Source organism: Chionomys nivalis, chromosome X, assembly GCF_950005125.1.
Source record: "Chionomys nivalis chromosome X, mChiNiv1.1, whole genome shotgun sequence".
Classification (NCBI taxonomy): domain Eukaryota; kingdom Metazoa; phylum Chordata; class Mammalia; order Rodentia; family Cricetidae; genus Chionomys; species Chionomys nivalis.
The window spans coordinates 38577229-38602563 of NC_080112.1; the positions used below are offsets into that span (position 1 = coordinate 38577229).

Below are 25335 nucleotides of genomic sequence, written 5' to 3' on the forward strand. Positions count from 1 at the left end.
GGGGTGCACCCACACACTGAGACAATGGGGATGTTCTATGGGGAACGCACCAAGGCCAGCTGGCCCGGGTCTGAAAAAGCATGGGATAAAAACGGACTCGCAGAACATAGTGGACAATGAGGACTACTGAGAACTCAAGAACAATGGCAATGGGTTTTTGATCCTACTGCACGTACTGGCTTTGTGGGAGCCTAGGCAGTTTGGATGCTCACCTTACTAGACCTGGATGGAGGTGGGTTGTCCTTGGTCTTTGCACAGGGCAGGGAACCCTGATTGATTTTTGGGCTGACGAGGGAGGGGGACTTGATCAGGGGAGGGGGAGGGAAATGGGAGGCGGTGGCGGGGAGGAGGCGGAAATCTTAAATAAATAAATAAAACAAAACAAAAAAGAAGTAAAAGCCAGGAAACCGGTGAAAATTATCAAAATACATTGATACAGATATAATGCGTACAATGACCACCATGCCTCAGGTACTAGACGTGAAGCTACAGAGTTTAATGGTTGATCTGCTGCATTTCAGTCTTGTTACCTTCTTGTTCTTCTCTTTTGAAATTTGAAATGAGAATTCTTAGCATGTACCGTTTATAAGAGAAGTATTGTTGCTTTTTGATTACAAACACACACAGATAAATGTTTGCCCTGAGTTTCAATAAAAACTTCGAATTTTTAAAATAGGATTTAATTTTGTGTGTGTGTCCATGTGTGTCTACCAGAGCCCCCCACCTCTCTCTTTCTGTGTGTGTGTGGGGGGGAGAGGTGTGTACACATGACTGCTGATGCCAACAGAGTCCAGAGGCATCAGATCTTCTATTGTGAGATATCCAGAGTAGGTTTAGGAACTCAAACTTCAGTCCTTTGTAGTAGTAATCACTCTTAACTGCTGAGTATCTTTCCAACCTCTGAGACATGGAACTTTAGAACAGAGTTGATACTGTTCAGGGGACTTTAAAGTTAGACTAATTGCATTTTGCTTTATGAGACAGCTTATGAGCGTTTGGGGATCACAGGCGAAAGGATACAGCTTGAATGTGAAATGTGCTCCTTTAATTAGGACTCCAGTCTTTAACACTTGATTTCCAGCTGGTGGCACTGTTTGGGGATGTTGTGGAACAGTAGGGGTTTGGACTCTAGATGGCAGAACTATTTCACTAGAGTGGACTCTGAAGGTTATCCTCACTTCTTCTTCTGAACTGTGCTCTCTGATTTGTCTGCTGCCATGATATGAGAAGCCCCAATCACATTCTCACTGACAAAAATGCTACCATCCTAACCTGCATGATGGACCAAAATGCCTCTGAAGCGGATCCAAAATCCATCCTCTCTCTTTTACTTTAAGTTGCTTTGGTCAGTGTATTAGTTAGTTTTCTATTGCTGGAATAAAAAAAAAATCAGGACCAAAGCAAGCTACAGAAAGGGTTATTTGGGTAATGGATCCAAAGGGATAAGAGTAAGAATTCATAATGGAGGGAAAGCATGGCAGCAAGCATGGTGGCTGGAACAGCGAGTTGAGGGCTCACTGTTCAAACCACAAGCAGGAAACAGAGAGACCAAACTAAAAATGGTATGAGTCTTTATATCTCTCAATACCTACCCCCAGTGACATCCTCCTGCAAGGCCACATCTTTTAAACCTAACCAAACAGCACCACAAAACTGGGAACTGAGTATTAAAATGCTTGAAACTGTGGGGGATAGTTCTCAGTCAAACCATCAGATAGGTATTTTGTAATAGCCACAAGAAAATGATGCAGAAAGGAATTAGGGAGTTGAACATCTCACAATGCACTGGTAGGTCTTCAGAACTAAAAAATTTCCTGGATAAAATGCCAAAATACCTGTTCTGAGAAATACTGCAAAATATGTTGCAATCATATATTTATGTGGCTGTTTCCCTATGATATAGTAAGTGAGGTTCATGTAGACTGACACCATTTTCTTCATATTTCCACTGCCACCACTAAGCACAAATACTGGCAGATACATATACAATTAATGTTTCAAAAATGAATGAATGGGGCATTACATGAATGGGTCTTTGTAAAATATACTCGCTAAGAGAAAGAAACTTTCTGTGTGTTGCTCATTGTCATATACCCAGACCAGAAGAGCTGTTCAATAATTATCATTGCCAAATTGATTTCATGAACAGATATTGAGAAGTGGGCACTGCTGTTGACAAGTATATCATCTAGTGGGAGAAAAAACAATGTTTGTATACCGTTTGTAGGACAGAGAGTAGCAGGTGCCAGGAAGGAGAGACAGACTAGGGCTTGAAGACTGAACAAATGCTCCAAGTTGGAAGAATCAAAGAAGGGGCCGAGCAAGATGTGACCCTAAAGCACAGTGGGAATGCACAGAATCAGAGCACAACGCATTTCAGGTAAAGAAAAAGGCATTAACAGACATTCGGCTGCTAAATGATTACATTGTGTTTTACTACAATTTACACTTGCTAGTGTCACACACTAAGAATGCCAAGATATGTAACTCCATACTCGCAGACTACTCAATAACGAGCAATGAGCACTAAGAAGGTACACAAGGCTGGGAAGTGGCTCAGTGGTGCAGCATTTGCCTATTATACACAAGGCCCTGGATTCAAAACTTGGCATTGAAAGAACAAAAAAGAAAACACATAAATGATAAAGGGAATAAAGTTGGAAAAGTAGATTGCATCTAGCATATAGAGTACCTTGGGCACTACCTAATCAAAGGAATGTGCATTACAGCCCAATGGTCACTGAAGGTTTTTATAAAGTGGAATGACATGATCTAAGATTAGCTTTGGAAATTTTACCTGGTAAACCCAGAGAGAAAGGTCAGGCTAGAGAGAGAGGCATATGACACAACTTTTCATATTCTCTCTCCCTTCCCCTCCCTTCCCCTCTCCTGTATTGTTTTTCTAATTTATTTATAGGAGAGTCAAATACCTGTGATTCCCCAGAATGCAGGCCCTAGGTCAGGAAACCTACAGTGTACAGCACTGAGTAGGACAAAAATTAACCAAGAAGTTTGATTAAGTGTCTACAAATCACAGAAGCATTATTTGAAAATGGGGACATTACAGGCATAATTAGATAAAATGAAAACCAGGAATAGCAACTTATCCATGTAATCCTAGCATTTGCTAGGCTGAGGCAGGAGGATTGTAGCACAGGACAACCTGTGCTACAGAGTGAGGCTGTGTCTCAAAACAATAAATAAATAAATAAATAAAGCCAGGCATGTGACACATGCCTATGAAAGGTGGAGGCAAGAGGATCAGGAATTTGAAGCTAGCATAGACTACAGGACATAAACTTGTCTCAGAAAACTAAAACCCCAGAACAATAGTAAAGCTTCCCACTGCTTCTGTAAGGTTGCCTCATCAGTTGTGCTGATGACAAAGCCACCACCAACTAGTCCTCCATTGGATACTCACTCACTCACTCTTGAGGACCAATTCAAGGCCAGCCTGGGTTATATGAAACCCTATCTCAAAAACAGAACAAAAACAATGAGTTCAGATTGGAGCAGAGTGGGCCTTCAATCCAATATGATTAAGATATTAGAGAAAAGACATAGAAATATAGACACACAAAAACCACACAGTGTGTACTGGCTGGTTTTGTGTGTCAATTTGACACAAGCTAGAGTCATCAGAGAGAAAGAAGCCTCTGTTGACAAAATGCCTCCATGAGATCCAGCTGTAAGGCATTTCCTCAATTAGTGATCAATAGGGTGGGGCCTAGCCCCACTGTGGATGATGCCATCCCTGGACTGGTGGTCCTGGGTGCTATAAGAAAGCAGGCTGAGAAAGCCTGGGAAACAAACCAGGAAGTAGCATTCTTCCACGGCCTCTGTATGAGCTCCTGCCTCCAGGTTCCAGCCCTGTTTGAGTTCCTGTCCTGACTCCTTTCATTGATGAACAGCAATATAGATTTTTAAGCCAGATAAACCCTTTCCTCCATGACTTACTTTTTGGTCGTGGTGTTGCATTGTAGTAACTAAGATACAATGACAAAAGTAGAAACGCCTCTTGCTACGAAGAAGAGGTAAACAAAGATAATCTCCTGCAGGTTTAAGACAAAATATGACCCTGCTGACAGCTTGATTTGGGAATCAGAGCCTCCAAATTCAAACAATAAATTGCTGATATTTTTAAGCCACCAGTTTGTGGGACTTTATGGTACAGCAGGCCCCCAAAAGTAATACAGTAATCAGTCCAATTCACATCTAGTTCAACTCAGACTTTTGTGAAACCCTACTGGGCAAAATCAGAAACAAGTACCTTAATGTACAGCTGTATATGATTACAAAATAATATATATTAAATGCAAGTAGCAAAAGGAAGATACTATCCCTTCTTTGAACTGTTAATTATTTTTGAAGCTAAGGGTTGCATACTTATCCATGAACATACACAGCTTTTCCTCAAGTGAGTTAGCTGATTATATTTCAACAGTGAGGGATCTTCACGCACATACATACCTGGAACATTTTCATCTTCACTTCCATGGATGTCTTTCCAACCCAGCTAACATGGCCAGTGAACTTAATGTCCTGTTCAGGACTTAAGCTCTGTTTACACATATCTGCAAAATAGAAAGTTAAGAGCCATTCACTATATAAGAAAAGTCAGTACTATAAGTGAACAATAACATCTGAAAATCTGACAAGTTGTATTATATTTATCTTCAAAACTACAATAATTTTTGACATACAAAATAAATCTAAAAATCTGAGACCATACAAGGACTATAAAAACTGTAATTAAATTAAACTCTTCCACTTAATTATATAAACATCATGTTATATTCTAGATAGTTTCATATATACATTAAAATCCCCTTTAAAGGAAACCATTTCCCCCCAAATCCCAATAATACTTCATAATTACTGAAAATTATAAGTATGTATAGAAGCTGATCTTGCTTACCAATCTTGTCCACTAGGGCTGTCACTATTGATAAAGGAGACATCATAACAGAATGATTTCTGTTGTGCATGTAGCAAACAAGAACTGTAGGAAAACCAGAAGAGTATAAAATAATAGAAAAGCAAAATTATTTCTTCCATTTACAATTCTCTCCCTTAAAATCACAAAAGGTCTTATTTTCAATAAAATCCAGTACTACTCATGATCTTATTCTAGAACTAAAGACTCTTTTCTTTTGGTTTACTGAGACAGGGTCTCACTCTGTTGCCCAGGTTGATTGGGAACTCACTATACATCCCAGGCTGGTCCCAAACATGTGGTGATTATTCTACCTTATTTTCCTACATACAAGAATTGCAGATATAAACCTCCAGGCTTAGAAAGACAATTCTCCCTCTTTTTATGTGTGTGTGCTTGCATATATGTATTAGTGCTGCATTTGTGCAGGAACCTGTAGAGGTCTGTCCTAGTTAGGGTTACTATTGCTGTGATAAAACACCAGAGCTAAAAGTAACTTTGGGAGGAAAGGGCTTATTTGCCTAATGCTTCCAATTACTGTTAATCACTGAAGGAAGTCAGGACAAGAATTCAGAGAGAGCAGGAACCTGAAGGCAGGAGCTGATGCAGAGGCCACAGAGGAGTGCTACTTACTGGCTTGTTCTTCATGGCTTGCTCAGAGTGCTTTTCTATAGAACTCAAGACAACCAGCCCAGGAGTGGCACCACCCACACCAATCACTAATTACAACCTCCCCATAGGCGTGCCTACAGTAATGTCTTATGGAAGCATTTTCTCAATTGAGGCTCCCTTCTCTCTGATGAATCTAGTTTGTGTCAGCATGACATAAAACTAGCCAGTACAAGGTCCAAATAGAGCACTGGATTCCCTGGAACTAGAGTTACATAGAGAGAGTGTGACCTGCCATGTAGCTGTTGGAAATGAAACCTGGCTTCTCTGTAAGAGCAGCTAGTGCTCTTAACTACTGAGCCATCTCTCCAGCCCCTTAGGTGCTAGGGATTACAAGCCATTCTACTATATCTGGCAGCAAAGACTTATAACTGAATCAATCTGGAGATCCTTTAATCAGACTATTCCCTCACTTACAGATAAAGTAAGAAAACAAAATTCCAAAGCTCAGAGCTGCCAAGTAGCTTGTCACCACCCCGAGGAAACAGTGCTAAACGAGAGCAAGAACCTAGGACAAGCTTACAGTATCAAGCAAACATCCCCAGAAGAGAGGAACTAAGCACAAGGCCTCAGCTACATGCTTTCCTCCTGATTCTTCCGCAGTCACAAAGCTGTTTTCCTTAGTTATCCCTCTTTCCCAACCACACTCCTGACTCCCACACTGTCCTAGAATCCTGTGTACACCTTCTGTATCTTAACATTTATTATATATTTTCCAAGTATGGCTCCATGTGCCTTATGAATATGAACTCATTTAAATTTGTATTGCAGTTACACATTGGTTGGTGTCCCTGCTTTCCCCACCATGATGTACTCAAATATGTCTCATTCATCCTCAGGTCAAAGTCTGCTAAATAAATATTTGCTGAATGACAGTTAATTCTTCCATCCACATATCTTTTAAGGGATACACTGGGGCATGCAATGTTACAGGCAAGAAACCCCACTTAAAAGCCTGTCAGGTTCCCAGAAATCTTGCATGTGACCTGTGTCATAGGAGTAGAATAGGAAATAAAAAAAAATTCAAGAAATAAGAAAAAAGTAGATCTGACAAGACTTGACTAAATGCAAGTTTCTAGCTTAGATGAGTGTTCCATTAGATGGAACACAATGGGCCAATTGCATTGAAATGTTGTTTGCTTGTTTATTCAGAGCTAGGAATTGACTCCCACCATGCTTAGCCAGCACTCTGTCTCTGAGCTGTAACTCCCAACTGAAGACTTTGAATTTGAGAAGCCTAAAAAGTACATTAAAGGGAAGATATCCAGTAGACAGGAAGACAACCTGAAACTCAGAGGAGCCCAAGAAATGTAGTTTTACAGGTATTTAGCATAATCATAGCAACAGAAGGGCTGAAAATAGATGAGATTATTTATACAGAATGTACAAAGGTAGCCTTCAAAAATGCAGAAGATAAATACTCTGGAACAGTCAACATTTAATGGATCAACAGAGAAAGAGGAACCTATGAAGAGGACTGGAAAAGAGATGTCAAAGAGTCAAGAAGAAACAGAGACCAAGAATGAGGGGAACGATATCACAAATCGCAAGAGAGATCAGGGAAGCTGAGGAAAGAACTTAGTAGACTGTGCAGTGAAGGAGACAAGGGTGAGTGTTGCAAGAACACTGGCAAAGGCACAGAAGAGGTGAAACCAGGCTATAGCAGCCAGGCAAGTAATCAATAGTTCACAGTAAGGAACAGCGAAACAAATGGACTTTTCTAATTCTTTCCAGAAATCAGCAATGAAGGGAAGGGGAAAATTGAGCGTATTTATAAGGGAAGAGGGTTTATCTGCTTTTCACTTTGAGATGGAGAATCTTGGTGTTTATAAAATGTGGGGAAAGTAAAGTTGGGAAATTGCTTGGGATACAAAGAAAATGGCTTAAGTGATATGGCAAGTTCCCTAAAGAAGGAATTAAAAATATTAAGAGAATAGGTGGAAGGGATTGGCCATCAACAGGAGGTCACGAGAGAGAATACAAGGGTAGGGTCAGCAAGAGAGCTCAGCCACTAAAGGCACTTGCTGCTAAGCCAAACAACCTCAGGTCAATCCCCCAAATCTGCATGGTAGAAAGGTAGAAACAACTCCCATAAGCTGTCCTATTCATGCACACACAAATAAATTTAAAAATCTAAAAAAGAAAACTAAGGGCAATGGCAAAGGTGTTTGTGTATATAAGGACAGCTAAGAAAACCAAAGTAAGATATGCAAATATAAATGTGTATAATTTTTAAAGACCACTAAGAATTTCTAACTAATGTAGAGAAGAAGGGCAGCTATATGTAAGTGGGCTTCTGTTTGTATTTTAAGAGACTTGAGAGTCTTTAAGTCCCTTCCCAACAGCTCATTCTAAAAGTCATTATGAGGGAGTGAGAAGGGCAACATGGAGGAATAAGTGGAATGAGCAGGATATTCATGTAGAGGGGAGGTGACAAAAGTATGGTAAGCGTGTTGCAGACCTAAAACAATGAAGAGGGTGACCTATTTTTTAGGGTGCCAGAGTACAAGGGATGTGACAATGAGGATTTGGGTAGTGGCCCTGGTAAATGGGTTATAGGCAGGAAGCTGGTCACATTAGTAAATATATTACAGATAATGGAGCTAGCTGGAAAAGGGAATTATAAATATTAAAGTGCAAACCATAGACTGCTAAACAAAAGTTGAAGGTACCAGTTTAAAAGCATAGTCTTCATATACATAGATCAATAAGTAAACAAATGTAAATGGACATACATATCCAGGATCGTGACAACCAGTAGCCACAACTACTCCCAGCATATAGACTTCGGTTTCTAAATGCCATTCTCCAGTAAAAAGAACTACAATCCCTCCAAGACTTGGCTAACTGGCTGCCTGGGCCAGAGAAAGGATAAGATGAATGTAGAATATCTTACTGGTCAGAAAGTTGAAAGTGTTCATAGAATGATGGAGGACACATTTTTTAAATCCAGGGAGCCATGGAGATGGCTCAGTTTTTATAAAGTGAGGCCAGCCTGGGCTACATAGCAAGTTCTAGGCCATCCTACACAGCAAGACGTTGTTTTAAAATTTAACAGTAACTTGTGGGACTAAGAATGTAGGTCAGTGGTGGAACACCTATCTGCCATGTTCAAGGCCCTCAGCTCAATTTCCAGTACTGAAACATTATGAAGAGGAAAAAGATAATAATAATAACTGAAATTCTGGCAAGGAATGGGATACTTAGAAGGTCTCAAAGTGTCCTTACAATGATGCTAATTTGCTACAAAGGGGAAAGGAGTAATTTTACAGAAAACATGTCAGATATCACATTCACTATGTGAAAGTTTACCTTATCAGAAACTGGAGAAATAAAAAGCTAAGTATCATTTGATGAGCCACAGTAAGAACAAAGCACCCCTCCCATGGTGTTCCTGTGGAAGGTACAAATCCTGACACTAATCATGAGAACACATCAGACAAGATCAAAGAGAGGGCTTGTCTATAAGAATCTACAAGAAAAGCAGCCCGCAGCCTTCCAAAGGGCTAAGCTTACAAAAACCAAGAAAAGGCTGGGTGTCTATTTCTAACACAACTACCAAATGCAATCCATGCATAGAAAGCATGCCTTTCTTTAATAAAGGACCACTAGTGAATACTGAATAGCCCTGAGGATTAAAAAATACTAAGTTTCTGATCATGATAGTAGCATTATGGTTATATAAGAGATGTCCTACTTCATAGGAAATGTACACTAAAATATTTAGTAGTCTGCAATTTAATTTCTAACACATGATACATGGAAAATGCTTCTTTACATGGTATCTGTAACTTGTCTTTAAATACTTTTTAAATGCTGGGTGGTGGTGGTGTACAACTTTATTCCCAGTACTTGGGAGGCAGAGGCAGGTGGATCTTTGTGAGTTCCAGGACAGCTTGGTCTACAAAGTGAGTTCCTGGATAGCCAGGGCTTTTACACAGAGAAATCCTGTCTCTAAACACTCCTACCCCCAAAAAACAAAAAAAAATTTCTCTTAAAAAGTTTTAGTGACCCATTGAGTTTAGTTGGGGTGCACACGTGGGCCTAAGTGAGGGATTATTTACAGGATCATAGCTCAATTTACCGGTGACTACACCACTTAAGAAACCACTAACTGTCTATAGATCCTCAGGGGGGAGTGGGGCTTCATAAGCCCCTCATACCTAATAACAGTTAACTGAACATAGAGCTTCCGGTAGAGGTGGGGCCTCCTAAGTAGTTTACTCCCCTATGATGGATTGCCAAAGGGCCCAATCTCATACAGGTCTTGTACAGGCAATAACCTGCTGAAAATTCAAGAGTGTAATGGCCATGCCATGCTTTGATAATAGTGTTTCCTGACATTCCAGATAAAACTGCATCTAGAGTGCATGCTTAGCATGCTTGAGGCCCTGGGTTCAATCCCCTGCATTCAAACTAAAATTTAAAACTAAAAAATCATAAAAAAGGCTCATTTGGATGGTAACTCTGTTATATGAAAATCCATATTAATAAGAAAAATAGTATGACAATGAAAAACCTTTTCTGTCTGTATGGTATAAAGAATAAAATGGTCCTTTCTATCAGGGATTCGCTGTCTACCTGTAACTGTTCTTAGGAAGACAAATACCAGTACCTCCTAAGCTGTCAAGGTCCTCAAGAATCCGGCCGAATCTGTGAAATAAAGTCAAAATGTGAATTAAATGAAAATCACAATGACTTCCCTTTAAATTTTCATAAATGTCCTTTGGGATAAAGAAAGAGCCCTAAGATTGACTGTAGTGATACTTACACAAGTCTTTCACTGTATTGAACCTACACAGTCATACACACACTTTGAATAAATGGACTGTAAGGATTATGAATTATATCTCACAGTTGTTATTTTAAAAAATGGTAACATTTTTTGACAATAATGAAAATAATACAGCGTTACCTTACTGTGTTTTGAACAGTCAAATATTTATCTCGCAGCTCAGGATCAGTACCCAAAGGTAGGAGAACTTCGATGAAACTGTCCTTCATTTTCCTTGGTGGTAGGGCTTTCTGTGATTTAGCCAACAGGTTATGAAGTAACTTCCTCTCCTCCATTGCTTTCACATGGTCTCTGAGAAGAAAAGGTAGGCTTCACAAAACAAGAACGGTACTGTCCCACAATTCCAGTATCCATTCCCTCAAACAGGTCAGTCAGACAAAATAAATGGAAGAAAGGAGGGATCAAGGCCTACTTGATCTTCAAATCCTTCTTTCCCTTCCCACAAAGCATTTGGTAAAACAACATTTCTGATGACATTTTCATGTTTGTGGATATAAGTCTCATGCTCTCCCAAGTGAATTAGCTGTCAGTAGTTATATACATAAGAAATGCATACTTATTGATATAGATACACCTAAATGAACCACATATTCAACTGATCATAAAAAGTTTACTCAGGAGCTTCCGGGGATACGGTTCAGTGGTTCAGAGCTTGTAGAGGACTCAGATTCAATTCCCAGTATGCACAGCCATCTGTAACTCCAGTTCCGGAGGATCTGATATCAACTTCTGGCCTCCTCAGGTACTACACACACATGATGCACATACAGAAATGCTGGCAAATCAGCCTTACACATGAAAATAAGTAAATCTTTTAAAAGGTTTATTCATACTAGCACCATAGCTTAGTGGTAGAACATTTGCCTAGCAAAGTCCTAAGTTCAATACTAAGCATGAGAGCAGAGAAAGGCAAGAGACAGGGTGCTGACACTCATATTCCATGTCCTGTCATGTTCATCTTCATTCTCATCTTCTCACTCTCCTCTTCCTCACTCATCTGACTCTCTCCCTCCCCTCCCATCCCTTCAATCTCAGAAGAGAGACAAACGAGATAAGTGAAAGATATCCAAAGGAGGTATTCAAAGTGGAATAAAGGGTTAAAAAGGAAGAAAACATTTTTAAAAGGGCAGAGAAAAAAGAAGAGTAAAGCATAAGACAACAGAAAAAGCAATAGGAAACAAAAATGTTATGTAAACAACAGCAGCAACATGTAAGAAGTCCAAATTTAAATGATAATTATTAGTTTAGTTCACAAAAAATATTAAAGTCAGAGAAACAAGTTAAATGGTACCAGATAAATGGAGAATATGCAATACTCTCAAATCAAACAGGCTAGCCCTGTAAAAGTCAAATTCACGGGGAAAAACAGGCGTAAACTGTCAATTTACTCTGGATGGGGAGAACTCAAAAATCATCAGATATCAGATGTAACTTTTAAAACATTTTTGAATCTTAACGTTGTTTTAAAAACTTTAATCCTAGTCTGGTTACCTCTTCTTGCACCCCAAGCAATCTCTAGACTTCTAGCCAGACATGCCCCTCCCTGAATCCACACATGGGTCCCTTTGCCCCACCTTCACCACTCTACTCCATACCCAAGTGTCAGAAGTTCTCCTCCAGACTCTAGCCTAGTATGTAACCCCAACAACCTGACGTTTGTTTTTCTGTAACCTCCTGGATCAAGCCTAGGTCTCAGAGGCAATGCCCTGGCCACTCAATTCTGCATGACATCCGACCACTAGACTTCCACCAGGAAGCATCATATCCACAAGCTCCTTCTGGGGACTGACTTGGTGAGCACCCTGACCTCATCTAAGCCTTTTGCTAAACTCCCAGATTGAGCCTGGATCCCACAGATGGTACACCACCATAGTCTGGCCTTCTATGGCTTCTCAACAAGGGTGTCCTCGGCTTAGGCCAAGATCCGTGCTACCTACATACCAAACCACAGGACTCTCCCAAGCCTTTGCATAAGGGAGTCAAGTTACATGAAACAGTAAAACGAGAAGACTTGAGTTCAAGTCTCACATCTTAACTGTGAGTTTCAGTTTCACTGTGTTAAAAAATGGAATAGAAAAATATACCATAAGAACATTACAAGTTTTCTTCTGAGAATCAATGAATATACCTAAACAGTTTTGAAAATGCGCAATATAAAAAAAAGAAAAAAGAAAAAAAAAGAAAATGCGCAATATAGATAAATCCCACTTTTTATGGTGATGATGCATCAACTGATTAAAACATTAAGAAGTAGTTGTTTTTACCCCAATGGGAAAGCCCCACCTCCACATAGGTCTCCCCATCCATAGAAGAGGATCAGCAACTGAGCCTAAATATTACTTAGCATGATCCCTGGGGAATAAAACAACCAAAGTGCTTACCTCCAGTTTGTGGATACTCCTACTATCTCCCGTAACTTATCCCGAACTGAAACAAAAATAAAGCCATTACCCCATGAAACAAGGCAATAGGAAAAATGGGTTAGGGCAAAATGCTCAGGAACTAAGCAAAGCTGCTCATGCACTCAAAAGGTATCAAGATTCCTGAATTCCCATTCAATGCTATAACAGCTCAGGGGAGGGATCAGGCCTCTGCTCTCTGAAAATGGGAAACAACTATACCATCTCCTTAGTGCAAATAAACATACTTTTTTGTCAATTACTGAGGTTCATTTACATAAATCATAAAATTTTCATACAAAAGGGCTGATAAAGCCTTTTGATAAAAAGAGTTGAGTCCCTTTAAGATGGAAATCCTTTGTACATGTATACACACATGCATAAGCCAGAGAACAACCATAGGTATCACTATTCAGGAGTGAGCCACTTTGTTTTCTGAGACAGGATTTATCAGGGCCTGGAGCTTGCTAGGCTAGGCTACCCAGCCTGTGAGCCGCAAATACCCATGTCATTACATATCCTTGGTGTTGGGACTACAGATCAGTCTCAGGTTCTCATGCCTGCAGGCAAGTACTTTACCAATTGAGCTACCTTCCCAGTCTGGGAACAAAGATATTTAGAAACAGAATCTCCACCTATCTTCTTATAGGCAGTATTAGAGAAAATAACTTAGTTCAACAACTAATACTAATATCTAAAACTGGGTTTTATTGCAATTGATTACTTACATATCTATACCATCCTAATTAAAGCAGCTTAAGCCAAAAAAAAACCCAAAGACTTAAATCAAGGTAAAGCAAAGAGTGTGATTTAATTTTAATTAGTGCCCACTATGCAAGAGTGAATTAGCTTAAAACAAAACATAAGCGCTGAGGGGAAAAATCAATACTAATTACCACACACCATGATTCACATGGATAGCTGAACATGCTATATGGAAAGGGGAAAATAGATTATCAGTATTAATTTGAAATTAGAAAATAAACATACAATATTTCAAATAATCTGTTTTTTCTAGCATTTCAAAATATATATTTCGGTCATGGGAAATTAAAATGTAGCTATACCTGGTCCTTCAATAACAAAATGATCAAAACCAAATTATGGTAAGAATAACATGTAGTCTCCTGAAAGTGGTAGATTTCCTATCATACTGTTATATATATGTCACATACTCAGTGAACACATTAATTATGGTGAAACCATAAAGAATTGTAAAACATCACCATTAGTAAATTATTCTTATTTCTGAATTTCCTCCCCCAAAAAATAATGTATACAAAATAGCCCAAACAGTACAGATTACTGATGCTCACTGACATAAAATAGTTCTCACTTGTTTGGTCAGTGTAAAGATTGGTAGGTGCTGAAAACAAAGAAATTTCAATTTTACACATATTTATATTTTCTCTCTCTTTCACTCAGACCCCTTAAAGAGGTGACAATTTTAATTTTTATGAGTATTTCTAGTTCCTAAGACATACCATAGCCTGCATATAATATTAGTAAGTGCAATTAAGAATACATTAACAATGTCCCTCTAACAAAACTATAGATAAGCATTTAAGGTTGACACAAATGGCAGGCTTCTTCATGACTATATCTCTGTTCCAGTCTTCTGTAGCTTTACACAGGAAGTGAATAGAAGAAACTGCTCCGTCCCCAAGGCTCCTAGGAACACATCAAATTCTTATTCCAATTTCTACATCAAGCTATTATGCAACTACCTTCATTATTTTATATGTGGGAGACTTATGAAACACTGACACTTAACATGTATCCAGGATAGAGAGATGATGCCGTGGTTAAGAGCATGTACTTCTTGGCCATTCTTACAGGTCTAAGATGGAATCTCAGAGTTGTTTTGATTTGCGTATCTCTGATGGCTAAGGATGTTGAGCATTTCCTTAAGGCCAAGATCAAAAACACTGATGACAACTTATGTTGGAGAGGTTGTGGGGAAAAGGGATCACTTCTGCATTGCTGGTGGGAGTGTAAGCTTGTACAGCCCTTTTGGATGTCAGTGTGGTGATTTCTCAGAAAATTAGGAAACAACCTTCCTCAAGACCCAGTAATACCACTTTTGGGTATATATCCAAAGGATGCTTAATCGTGCCACAAGGACATGTGCTCAACTATGTTCATAGTAGCATTGTTTGTCATAGCCAGAACCTGGAAACAACCTAAATGCCCCTTGACCGAAGAATGGATAAGGAAAATGTGGTACACAATGGAGTACTACACAGCAGAAAAAAAAAAATAAGGAAATCTTGAATTTTGCGGGCAAATGGATGGAGCTAGAAAACATATTGAATGAGGTAACCCAGACCCAGAAAGGCAATTATCACATGTACTCACTCATAATTGGTTTTTAAACATAAAGCAAAGAAAACCAGCCCACAAATCACAACCCCAGAGAACTTAGACAACAATGAGGATACTAAGAGAGACTTACATCGATCTAGTCTACATAGTAAGTAGAAAAAGATGATCTCCTGAGTAAATTGGAAGCATAGGGAGCATGGGAGAGAGTTTAAGGGGAGGGGAGAGAAAGGGAGGGGAGCACAGAAAAATGTAGAGCTCAATAAAAGCAATAAAAAATAAGATAAAACTTAGAAGAAAAAGAGCATTTACTTCTTCTCTGGAATACCTGAACTCAGTTCTCAGCACCTGTATCAGGTGGCTTAGAACCAGCTGTAACTCCAAAGAAAACCGACGCTCCTGTATGCACAAGTGTTCTTGTACAAATGCCCACCCCCTACACACATATATGTGTAATTATTTAACATGCATGGTTCATTACTGCTGCTATCATTCTGTGCACCACCTCCCAAGGAAAATGGGCTTTTTCATCATATAGGCACAAAAGGGAAAAACAATCATGCTTGCCTTCACTGATGTGTAAGGGTCCATGATTTTTGGTGTACTGGGATCTTTGACTCAGTCCTCTGCCATGAGTAAGAAGCCCCCTGTTCAAGGTACAAAGCCTGGAAAACAAGAGAAAGCATACTTAAAAATTTCCAGAGCTGCTTCTCTGCGAATCTGTAAGATGTCACCTCTTCTAGAGTATCTAACCACACACTGCCTTTAGTAAATACTTTGTTCTTTACTTGCACACCACATTTCCTCAACAAGTAACATCAACTCAATTACAAACTAATCATCTTTGAACTTTGAGTCATCACTTTGCACTCAAAGAAAAGTACTTACAAAACTTGTTGAAAAAATCCTAGGACCCTAAAGAAAGAAAATAAAAGCTATGTACCCAAAGGAGCCTTACCAATTCTCTCAAAAATGAGCTGGGTAAGCTGATGGGTAGTTCACTTTTGCAAATATTGACAACCATATACTACCATATCAGTAATAACATATAGCAGCCTGGTATGGTGGCAGATCCTGGTGAGTTCAAGGCCAGCCTGTTCTATACAGTGAGTTCTAAGACAGTGAGGGCTAAATAGTTAGACCCCACCCACACATACATACTCTGAAAGCTGAAACGTTACTGAAGAAATCAAGAATTCTAAACACCGTCATCTAGTTCAAGTTACTGGCAAATTCCTACACTACATGATGTTATGATAATGACTAGCCAAAAAAATTTACATGTTTACCTTTTCTTAGAGCAAGCTACTGAGTTACAGCATTGAGTGAAAGTCACTCAGGAAATCTGCTTTATAAAAACCTACTTACATGTAGTTTTGACAATTAATGTGCTGCTAGAATAAATCTTTGACCTTTCACCAAGCCAACTAATTCAACTGCAAAACAAGATATGAATATGGATACTTCCTCACAGGAGATTTTTAACCCCTTTGCCACCCAGTCATCTTATTTAGCTGTGACACAATCCCTGTTGGCTCACTAAAACAGAAGCACCCACTGGAGGCCTTCAGTCTTTATGCCCTCTTTATTCCTCATCTGTATGGCTGTCAGTCACTTGGCATTTTGTTTCACACAGTAACCTTTCCCTTTTCTGTACTTTTCTACACAGATTAATATTCTAGTCTTCTTGATCTTAACCTTAAAATTTGAATGTTTTCACAATGTGATTTAGATTTTCTATTTTTCAACATTGTATACACTTTTATATAAGTTCAAATCTATTAGCCATGGAAGTGGGTTATGTATTCCTGTATTCTGTCATCTCATAAACTAGGATTCTGCAATAGAACATACCTAGTTTTAAAGAACATACAGGGGATGGAGGGTGACAAAAATCACAACTTTAGTTCAATCCTCAGGGCTCATAGAAAGGTAACCAGAAAGAACTGACTCCACAAAACTGTCCTATGACCTCCACCTGCACACCATGGCATACACATGTACATCATGCAAATATACACACATACACACAATAATATTTTTTTATAAAAAACACTGGCGAGATTAGGGAGGTAGCTCAATGGGTAAATTATAACTTCGTTCAGCTATCAGCAACCACATAGTCAGGTGTGGTTGTAGTGATAAGAGCGGTGGGCTGCAGCCTGGCTCCTGGCTAGCTTTACCCGAAATAGTAACACAGAAACTGTATTCTTTTAAATACTGCCTGGCCCGTTATCGGTAGCCTCTTATTAGCTAATTCTCACATCTTGATTAACCCATTTCTAATAATCTATGTAGCACCACGAGGTGGTGGCTTACTGGGAAGGATTCTAGCCTACTCCGCCTACCTAATTTTCTGTCCTATCAAAGGGCCAAGGCAGTTTCTTTATTAACCAATGAAAGTAACACATAGACAGATGACCCTCCTCCATCATTCATGGGTGCCTATAACCCCAGAGACAGGAAAACCACCAGGGTTTGCTGGCCTAAATGATCAACTCTAGTCTCAGTGAGAGCTCCTGTCTCATGGGAATAAGGCCAGTGTTAGAGCAGGGTACTCAATGGCCTCATCTTGATGCTGCATGCAAACCAACACACTTGTAAACATACATGTGCATACACCTCAACTCACATGCACAGAGAATCATGAAAAACCCACTACAAAAAGAAAAACTAATCATTCCCATTGCTACCATTCGCCAAAAGACAAAATGGCCCTGAATTCAAACCCCAGGGGTAACTGAATTCAGAAAAACACCTGAGTCAACATATTTTTAAAGTGATTTTCATGTCCTAAGTTTGTATGCAGCTTAAAAGATGGGATATATATTTTAAGGATATTTGAACACTTTTTTAAAAAAAAAACTGTATGAATTGAGCATATAGCTGAGTTGGCTGAGTGTCTGCCTATCATGCTTGAAGCCCTGGGTTCAGTTTCCAGCATATATAAAATTAAGGGTAGTGGCACATGCCTACAATCACAACATTCAAGAGGTAAAGGGGTGTGGGGGGGTATGTGGACATGAGTGTTGCTGTATGTGGGTGCTGGTGGGGTCCAGACCAAGGGAATGACTCTTCTGAGCTGGAGTTATAGGTATTTGCGAACTATCTGACGTGGGTGCTGGGATTTAAACTTAGGTCCTCTGGAAGAGCCCCAAGTGCTCTTAACTACACAGCTATCTCTCTAGTCCCTGAACTGTATATCTTAAAACTTGAAAAAACCCAGGCGGTGGGGGTGCACACCTTTAATCCCAGCACTTGAAAGACAGAAGCAGACGGATCTTTGGGAGTTCGAGGTCAGCCTGGTCTACAAAGCAAGTTCCAGGACAGTTAAGACTGTTACACAGAGAAACCCTGCTCAGAAAAAAATTAAAAAAAAAAAAACTTGAAAAAAGACTCATATAACATTGATATGAAAAAAGAATAGCTTTTAAACAGCTGTACTATATATTTGTGCTTTGAGCTGACTTACCTGGACCAAATTCTAGTCCTGTAAGCTCCATTAACGGCAGGGGAGTGCACCCTTTTTATTTTCTACACCATATTAAATACTCTATCTTTTCCGTTTTAGACATAGAAGTAACTTACCACTGTGTTACAATTGTCCACACCATTCAATACAGTACTGTTCTATAGATTTACAACCTGGGTGCTGTAAATTGTAGCATTCGGTCTGGCCTGGGTCATCTGGGTTTGTGTTAAGTATACTCTGTGATGTTGTACTACAAAACACACTTAACAGTGCTATGCTTAGAGGACAGCCCCACTAGTAGGTGATGAAGCAGTTAAGCAAAAGAGCAGGAGAATTGCTTAATAAAAGCCTGTCCCTCAGTCCCTCAAGATTGCTTCACTCTCCTTCTCATCTCTGATAAAACCACAAGAGCGCCACAACATGACCCCTAGTTTTTCAAGGAAACTATCATAGATCCTTTAGGATACTCAGGCCACAGGACCCCAGCACGGAACCTTTCTAATGAAAGAGACCTGAGAATTTCAACCTCTCCATGGCTTGCCTAGGGAGCTAGAATCACCTGCAGTTCTGAAAAGAAATGGCTTAGCTCCATCTTAGGTTTCAAATACGGAAAAAATGGCAAAAAAAAGAATTGTCAGTGTATTATCAGATAGTACAAGCCTGGGGGTGTCAGCTCAGAGGTAGAGGACTTGCTTAGCATGACTGAAGGCCTGTGCTGCTATCCAGTACCTCAGCTACAATAGCCCAGACAAGGTTATTCATATGTCCGTTACCATGAGAAAATACCTCAATATGGAGATTAAATCAAGTGGCATGATGCATGTGTGTCTGGGAAAAAGCCCCACAAGCATACACTAAACCTGATCACCTCAGACAGTCTGTCCTTATGTAGGGATTACCTCTCGACTAGACACTGATAGAAGCCAAGGCTCACCAGGACTAACAAGAAAGGAAGACAATGACATAGAGTGCAAGGAAGAACTTATAAGCTGGGTTAGAAGGGCTCAAGAAAGGAGTTGTCGGGACTGGAGAGACAGCTCAATAATTAACACTACTTCTTTTTTAAAAAAATTGAGATTTTATTTTTATGTGTATGGGTGTTCTGCCTGCATGTATGTCTGTGCACTACATGCATGCAGTGCCTGAAGAGGCCAAATGAGGGGGTCAGATCTCCTGCAAATGGAGTCCTTGAACCTGGGTCCTCTGGAAGAGCAGACACTACCCTTAGTCACTGAACCAACTCTCTAGCCCATTAAAAAGTACTTCTTGCTCTTATAAGAGATTTGGGTTTGGTTAGCAGTACTCACGTGGTGGCTCACAACCATCTATAATCCCAGTTCCAGGGGATGTGATGCCCTCTTTTGGTCTCCACTGGCACCAGGCATGCTTATGGAACACATGTAGACATGCAAGCAAAACATTCATACACATGAAAATAAAATTTCACAACCCTTTGGAAAGGTCCTGTGGAAGAAGGCACAAGGGCAAGGCCAAAAAGCTTATAGAAGCCTTTCTTTCACATTATGTCCAAAGGTAATCATGCCCTTCTTGTAATGACTTTCAGCCTGTCTTCAAATAGTTTGACAAACCTTAGGTGCTGATGGGTGGGGAGAAGACCCACTTTATTCACCTGATAGCAAGGTTCCTAGGAACTGTAAAGGCAGATCAAGGGCCCCTAGAAAATTAGTCAAGGTCGAGTTCACCAACAGCAGGATGACTTCTGAAACCAGAGCAAGTGTCATTCTCTTGGAAACCAGGCAAGCAGAAAAAAAATTTACATGTTGTGGAATAGGGACAGCCAGATATGCCCTTTAGTCTAGAGACTTCAGTCTTTAAACTGTGCCAACTGGAAAGATTACATCTACCAAAAGGCATTCTCATTGCCCATGTGGTCCAACAGAGCCCTTTCATTACAAGACCCTTGCCGTTTATCAGAGTCACTTTCTAAATAGGGCATGATAATGAACATCTGTAAATCCCAGCACTAAAAATGTTGAAAGCTGAAGGACTGCCATGGGTTCAAGGCCAGCTAATATTACTTGGGCTGTTTCTCTCAAACCAATGAATAAATATACAGACAAGAACTGGAAGTGGTGGCACATGCCCTTAACTTAGCACTGGAGAGGGATCTCTTTGAGTACAAGGCCAGTCTGGTTGATGTGCGAATCGAATTTTAGGCCAGCCAAGATTACATAGTGGAACCCTGCCCCAAAAATAAACAAGTGGCTGGAGAGTTGGCTCAGTGGTTAAGAGCACCTGTTGCAAAAAGTCCTGGGTTTGATTCCCAGCACCCACATGGAGGCTCACCACTTCAGGCACCAGACATGCATGTGGTTCAAAGACGTTCATGCAAGGAAAACACTCATACACAGAAAATAATAAAAAGAAATCTAAAATAATTAAAAACAGATGAATCAGCTTATGTGAGCCGAACCCGAACGCTTTGCACACGTGATAACATACTTAAATCAGATTCCAAGTGTGTCAAGCACATAACCTCCAGAACGTTTTTCAAAGAGAAAAGGGCTGGCAAGGCAGAACTGAAAATACTGGCTTCCAGAAAAGGGGCTACCCCAAGGTTCCAGCCACACCCATGGTGAGCAAAGGGATAGGAATTTCAAGGGAACACCCTGAGTCTTCCCTTTTTAAAGTGCCAGAGTCACTAGGGCAGACTCGCATTCTTCCAAGCTAGGTCGCTGGGCCCGGGTATGGGCTGCTGGGTGCCTCTTTCTGCATCCTTTGCTTCTGTCCCGTCCACTGCTTCTTCCGCCCCGCGCCGGCAAACGAAGGCGTGGGCGCCCTAGGACAGCGCTCCTCCAAGCCCTTCCACGCCCTGCCACCTACCACATCGCTGCCCGCTTCATGGTACTCCACTGCCCCGCCAGGGGTGGACAACCAAATCTCTCACACTCCTGGGCGGAAGCAAAAAAAGGTGACAGAAGAGCCTGAGTGTGAGCCGGAGTCGAAACACCAGCAACCGCCCGCCCAGGAACGAATCTTGCTTGGAGCCTACGCCACAAGGGGACCCGGGAGCGGTTGGGCCTCACGGTCGGAAGGGCGGGGCTACGCTCCTCGGGGGCGGGACTATCACGTAGAGAACGTCAAGTCCTGATGTTTGATTGGTGGGCAGCTGGAGACAGGCTCAATGGAACTTCCCATTCAATCAGCTAGGTGGGGTCCTAGACTAACTGACCGGACTCTTCCCTCAGTTGTAAAGGAACCGCTCCTCACAGCTCAGCACAGCAGAGGGGCATAGCGGCTGGGAGCATCTCAGCCCTGGTTGAACTCTTTAGTTCCCGATTCTTACAGGTTTACTCCCAGTCTGTGCTTCTTGCCCTTGACATCATCTGAGCAGCTTTCCAAAATATGGATACCATGATTGTTCTCCCAGCAATAGGAAGACTGAGGCCACCAATTAGAGGCCAGCCTTGGCTAAAGCCTTGGTCTAGGTCAGAAGAAATATTGTTGTTGTTTTTATTTGAAGTTTTGGTTTAAAAATTCTTAGTGATGAAAATTAAGTTGAAGAGAATTTTTCAAGGGAGGCCCATGCCTGTTATCCAGGAAACCCAGGAGAGTGAGGCTGAACGATCACAAATTCAAGATCTGCCTGATTACAGAGTAAGGTCCAGTACAGCCTTTGAAGCTCACTGAGATCCAATCTCAAAGTGAAAAGTAAAAAATGGATTGAAGGATCTAAGTGGCAGAGTGCTTGAGTTCCCGAGTTCAATCCCCAGTATCAGAAAGGAGAAGAAGAAAAAAAAGAAAGAAAAAAATTTCAGATATTAGGCATTATGGCACATTCCTAAAAGAGTCGATTATGAGAAGGTCTTATTAACAAGAATTCCCTCATCCAGACCCATGGTCAGGTGCTGAGTCACAATCTACTAATATAGATGTTTGCATAAGTGACCATTCGTGAGCCTAGGAAACGCTTTTTTAGAAAAGAAGTCCTGCGCAATGAACCCCATAAACTCCACTGCAGATGATACTTAAAGAGGGAAAACTCTCAATACTTGGGTCACTTAATTCTCAAGTCAGGGAAGTCATGTTAAAGCCAGCCAGCGTAGCATTCATGTGTGTCTCTAGCTCAGGTTTTTAAATCAGGCTAGAAAAATGGCTCAGCAGTTATGAACACTTGCTGTTTTTTCAGGGGACCAGGGTTCCATGCCCAGCACCCACATGCAGCTCAAAGCCATCCCATGGGGATCTGATGGCCTCTTCTGGCCTCTGCACATGCCAAGCCACACACATAGTACACATACATGAATACATACACACAAGCAAAGACTCATACACATAAAAATAATTTTTTTTAAATTCTTTTAATGTCTTAGCAACCCTGATGTCTCATTGTTGTTCTTGTGGCTGTTGTAAGGGGCAAAGTAGTCACAAAGCCAGACAAGAAGCATGTAAGAACTGTATAATGATGAAAATCCCTCTCCTTACCTTACATCTGCCAACTCACCTTTATTGTTACTTGTGTCCCACATGTAATGAAAATTTCAAAACACCTAACAATAGACTTACAGATACGTTAGCAATGTCTTTACTACAAGCAGAATACTAAATAACATAAATTGATAATGTTATAGTTCAGTCATGTAGTATGACCAAAACGTTTTAATAATCATATTTCCTTGGGATGATGAGCCATATAGATTCTGGGTATCTGGTTTAAGTAAAGGATTTTCCTGGGAGACTATGTCATCAGCTTTCAAACTATGTTATGATTTCAGAGGCTAAAGAAACTGTTTTTAAAATTAGCTTATTTCCCATATTAATCATATAGCTAATCCAAAATTATCAACATGAATCAGACATGGGATAACATGCCTGAAATAGCAGCTACTTGGAGACTGAGGTGCAAGGATCACAAGTTCTGAGCTAGTCTGGGCTTTGAAATGGTTTCAAAGCCAATCTCCACAAAATAGTAAGACTCTGTCTCAAAATAATTTAAAGGGCAATCGTGTTGCTGAGATGTTAGCGCAGAGGTAGTATTGCCTAGCATGTATAAGGTCCTGTATTTGAACCCTAATGCCAAAGAGTGTGGAAAGGATCCAGAATAAATTAGGAGACTGTCTTAGTTACTTGTCTATTGCTCCTATTAAGAACTATGTGAATGACCCATCTCAGAAGTAGGTCTGAATGCCTTTCTGAAATATATTATCCTTCTCATAGTTTTATTTATTTATAGGAAGAGATTTTAAGGTTTTCATTATGTGTGTGTATCTGCGCGCGCGCACACACACACACACACATACACACACACACACGAGAGGACAAATGGGTACTTGTGGAGTCCAGAAGTGGAGTTATAGGCAGTTGTGAGTCATTGTGAGCCAACAGATATGAATGTTAGGAACTGAACTTGGCTCCTTTGCCTGCCTTATTACTATTCTATTTTTGTAAAGAGACACCATGACCAAGGCAACACCATGACCCTGGAAGGAGCACAAAAGCACATTCCAAGGACAAACCTGGGCTTTGGAGAACTGAGGTCACAGGACTCTTGTCCTGTTTTCTTGGAGTTTTCTCACAAGCAATGAAAATTGTCCTCATGCAGCTTCATTCGTGGACTGTGTTCCAACAACCATCAAGGCAGAGAGCATGATAGTAGGCAGGCAGACATTGTGCTGGAGAAATGGCTTAGAATTCTACATCCCCGGACTGTGGCTGCAATTGCAGCAGCTGCCGGAGCACTGGTACCACTTGCCTGCCCATCTACTCGGCCGCCGGCACCTTCCAGTCGGGAGTCTCGGGCCGCTGCCGCCTGCTGCTGCTGCTGCTGCTGCTGCTGCTGCTGCTGCTGCTGCTGCTGCTGCTGCTGCTGCTGCTGCTGCTGCTGCTGCTGCTCGGGGCCGCCGCCGGCGCGGCCGCTGCCTCGCAGACGCGCAGCCTGCAGCTTGGGCCTGCACCCGCCGGAGACTGGCGGGTCCCGTGCCCGCCCGACCCTCCGCCGCCGCGGCCTCTGCCGCCTCCCACTTGGCCCTGCGCGCCCCGCTGCTCCTGCTGTGGCTGGCGGTCGCCGGCGCGGGGTTACAGCCAGGAGTCCAAAACTACCTACCTGGAAGGCCTCCCACCGCTACCTGAGTAGGAGCTGAGCCCACCAAAGTTAGGACAGGAGGTGGGTGATGTCTATCTCATTCGAGCTCAGGGACTGCCTTGGTCCTGCACTGTGGAGCATGTTCTTAACTTTTTCTCAGACTGCAGAACCCGCAACAGTGAAAGTGGAATTCATTTCCTCTTAAATAGAGATGGGAAAAGGAGGGGTGATGCCTTAATTGAGATGGAGTCCCGAGCAGGACGTGCAGAAGAAGGCCTTAGAAAAGCACAGAATATACATGGGGCAGCGCTATGTGGAAGAGTATGAGATAAACAATGAAGATGTGGATGCCTTAATGAAGGTCAAGTCTTTTCCTGTGGTAAATGACGGTCTAGTTGGAAATTAAACAATCCGACTCTCCACATTTGCTTTTCCAGTGGGGTAACCACCCCATATTTTAGAACAAGTAGGGGTGCCTTGCTTAAATAAAACTAGCATTTAATATATAATTGTGTAAAGGGTTTGTGAATAGAGCTGTATTTCTGTCACATTGTGGCAGTACCTTCCGCTTTAATACTAAATAGCTTGTTATTTAAGTATTGAACAAAATGGCTGGCTTCAAAAATAGTCATTAATAAACTTAACTGTACATATACCTGTGTAAAAGAAAAAAAAAGAATTCTACATCCTGTCCCATAG

At 41.0% G+C, this 25335-nt stretch overlaps 1 protein-coding gene across 3 annotated transcripts in view; it reads right to left on the bottom strand.

The window, feature by feature from the left end:
* Positions 1 to 24211, bottom strand: part of Acot9 (acyl-CoA thioesterase 9) — a 48680-nt gene extending 24469 nt beyond the window's left edge. Inside the window, exons 1-8 of one of the 3 annotated variants that reach the window (XM_057759501.1) lie at positions 21438 to 21640; positions 15689 to 15786; positions 13703 to 13729; positions 12782 to 12827; positions 10521 to 10691; positions 10221 to 10258; positions 4919 to 5002; positions 4471 to 4574 (exon numbers count right to left, since the gene is read on the bottom strand). In XM_057759501.1, coding sequence (XP_057615484.1) covers positions 4471 to 4574; positions 4919 to 5002; positions 10221 to 10258; positions 10521 to 10691; positions 12782 to 12827; positions 13703 to 13729; positions 15689 to 15786; positions 21438 to 21457 — 588 coding nt within the window. In that variant the 5' untranslated portion in view covers positions 21458 to 21640. Of the gene's footprint in view, positions 1 to 4470; positions 4575 to 4918; positions 5003 to 10220; positions 10259 to 10520; positions 10692 to 12781; positions 12828 to 13702; positions 13730 to 15688; positions 15787 to 21437; positions 21641 to 24070 lie in introns of those variants that run through there. The other 2 variants (XM_057759503.1, XM_057759502.1) reach the window with 2 other exon arrangements.
* Positions 24212 to 25335: the final 1124 nt, after the last annotated feature.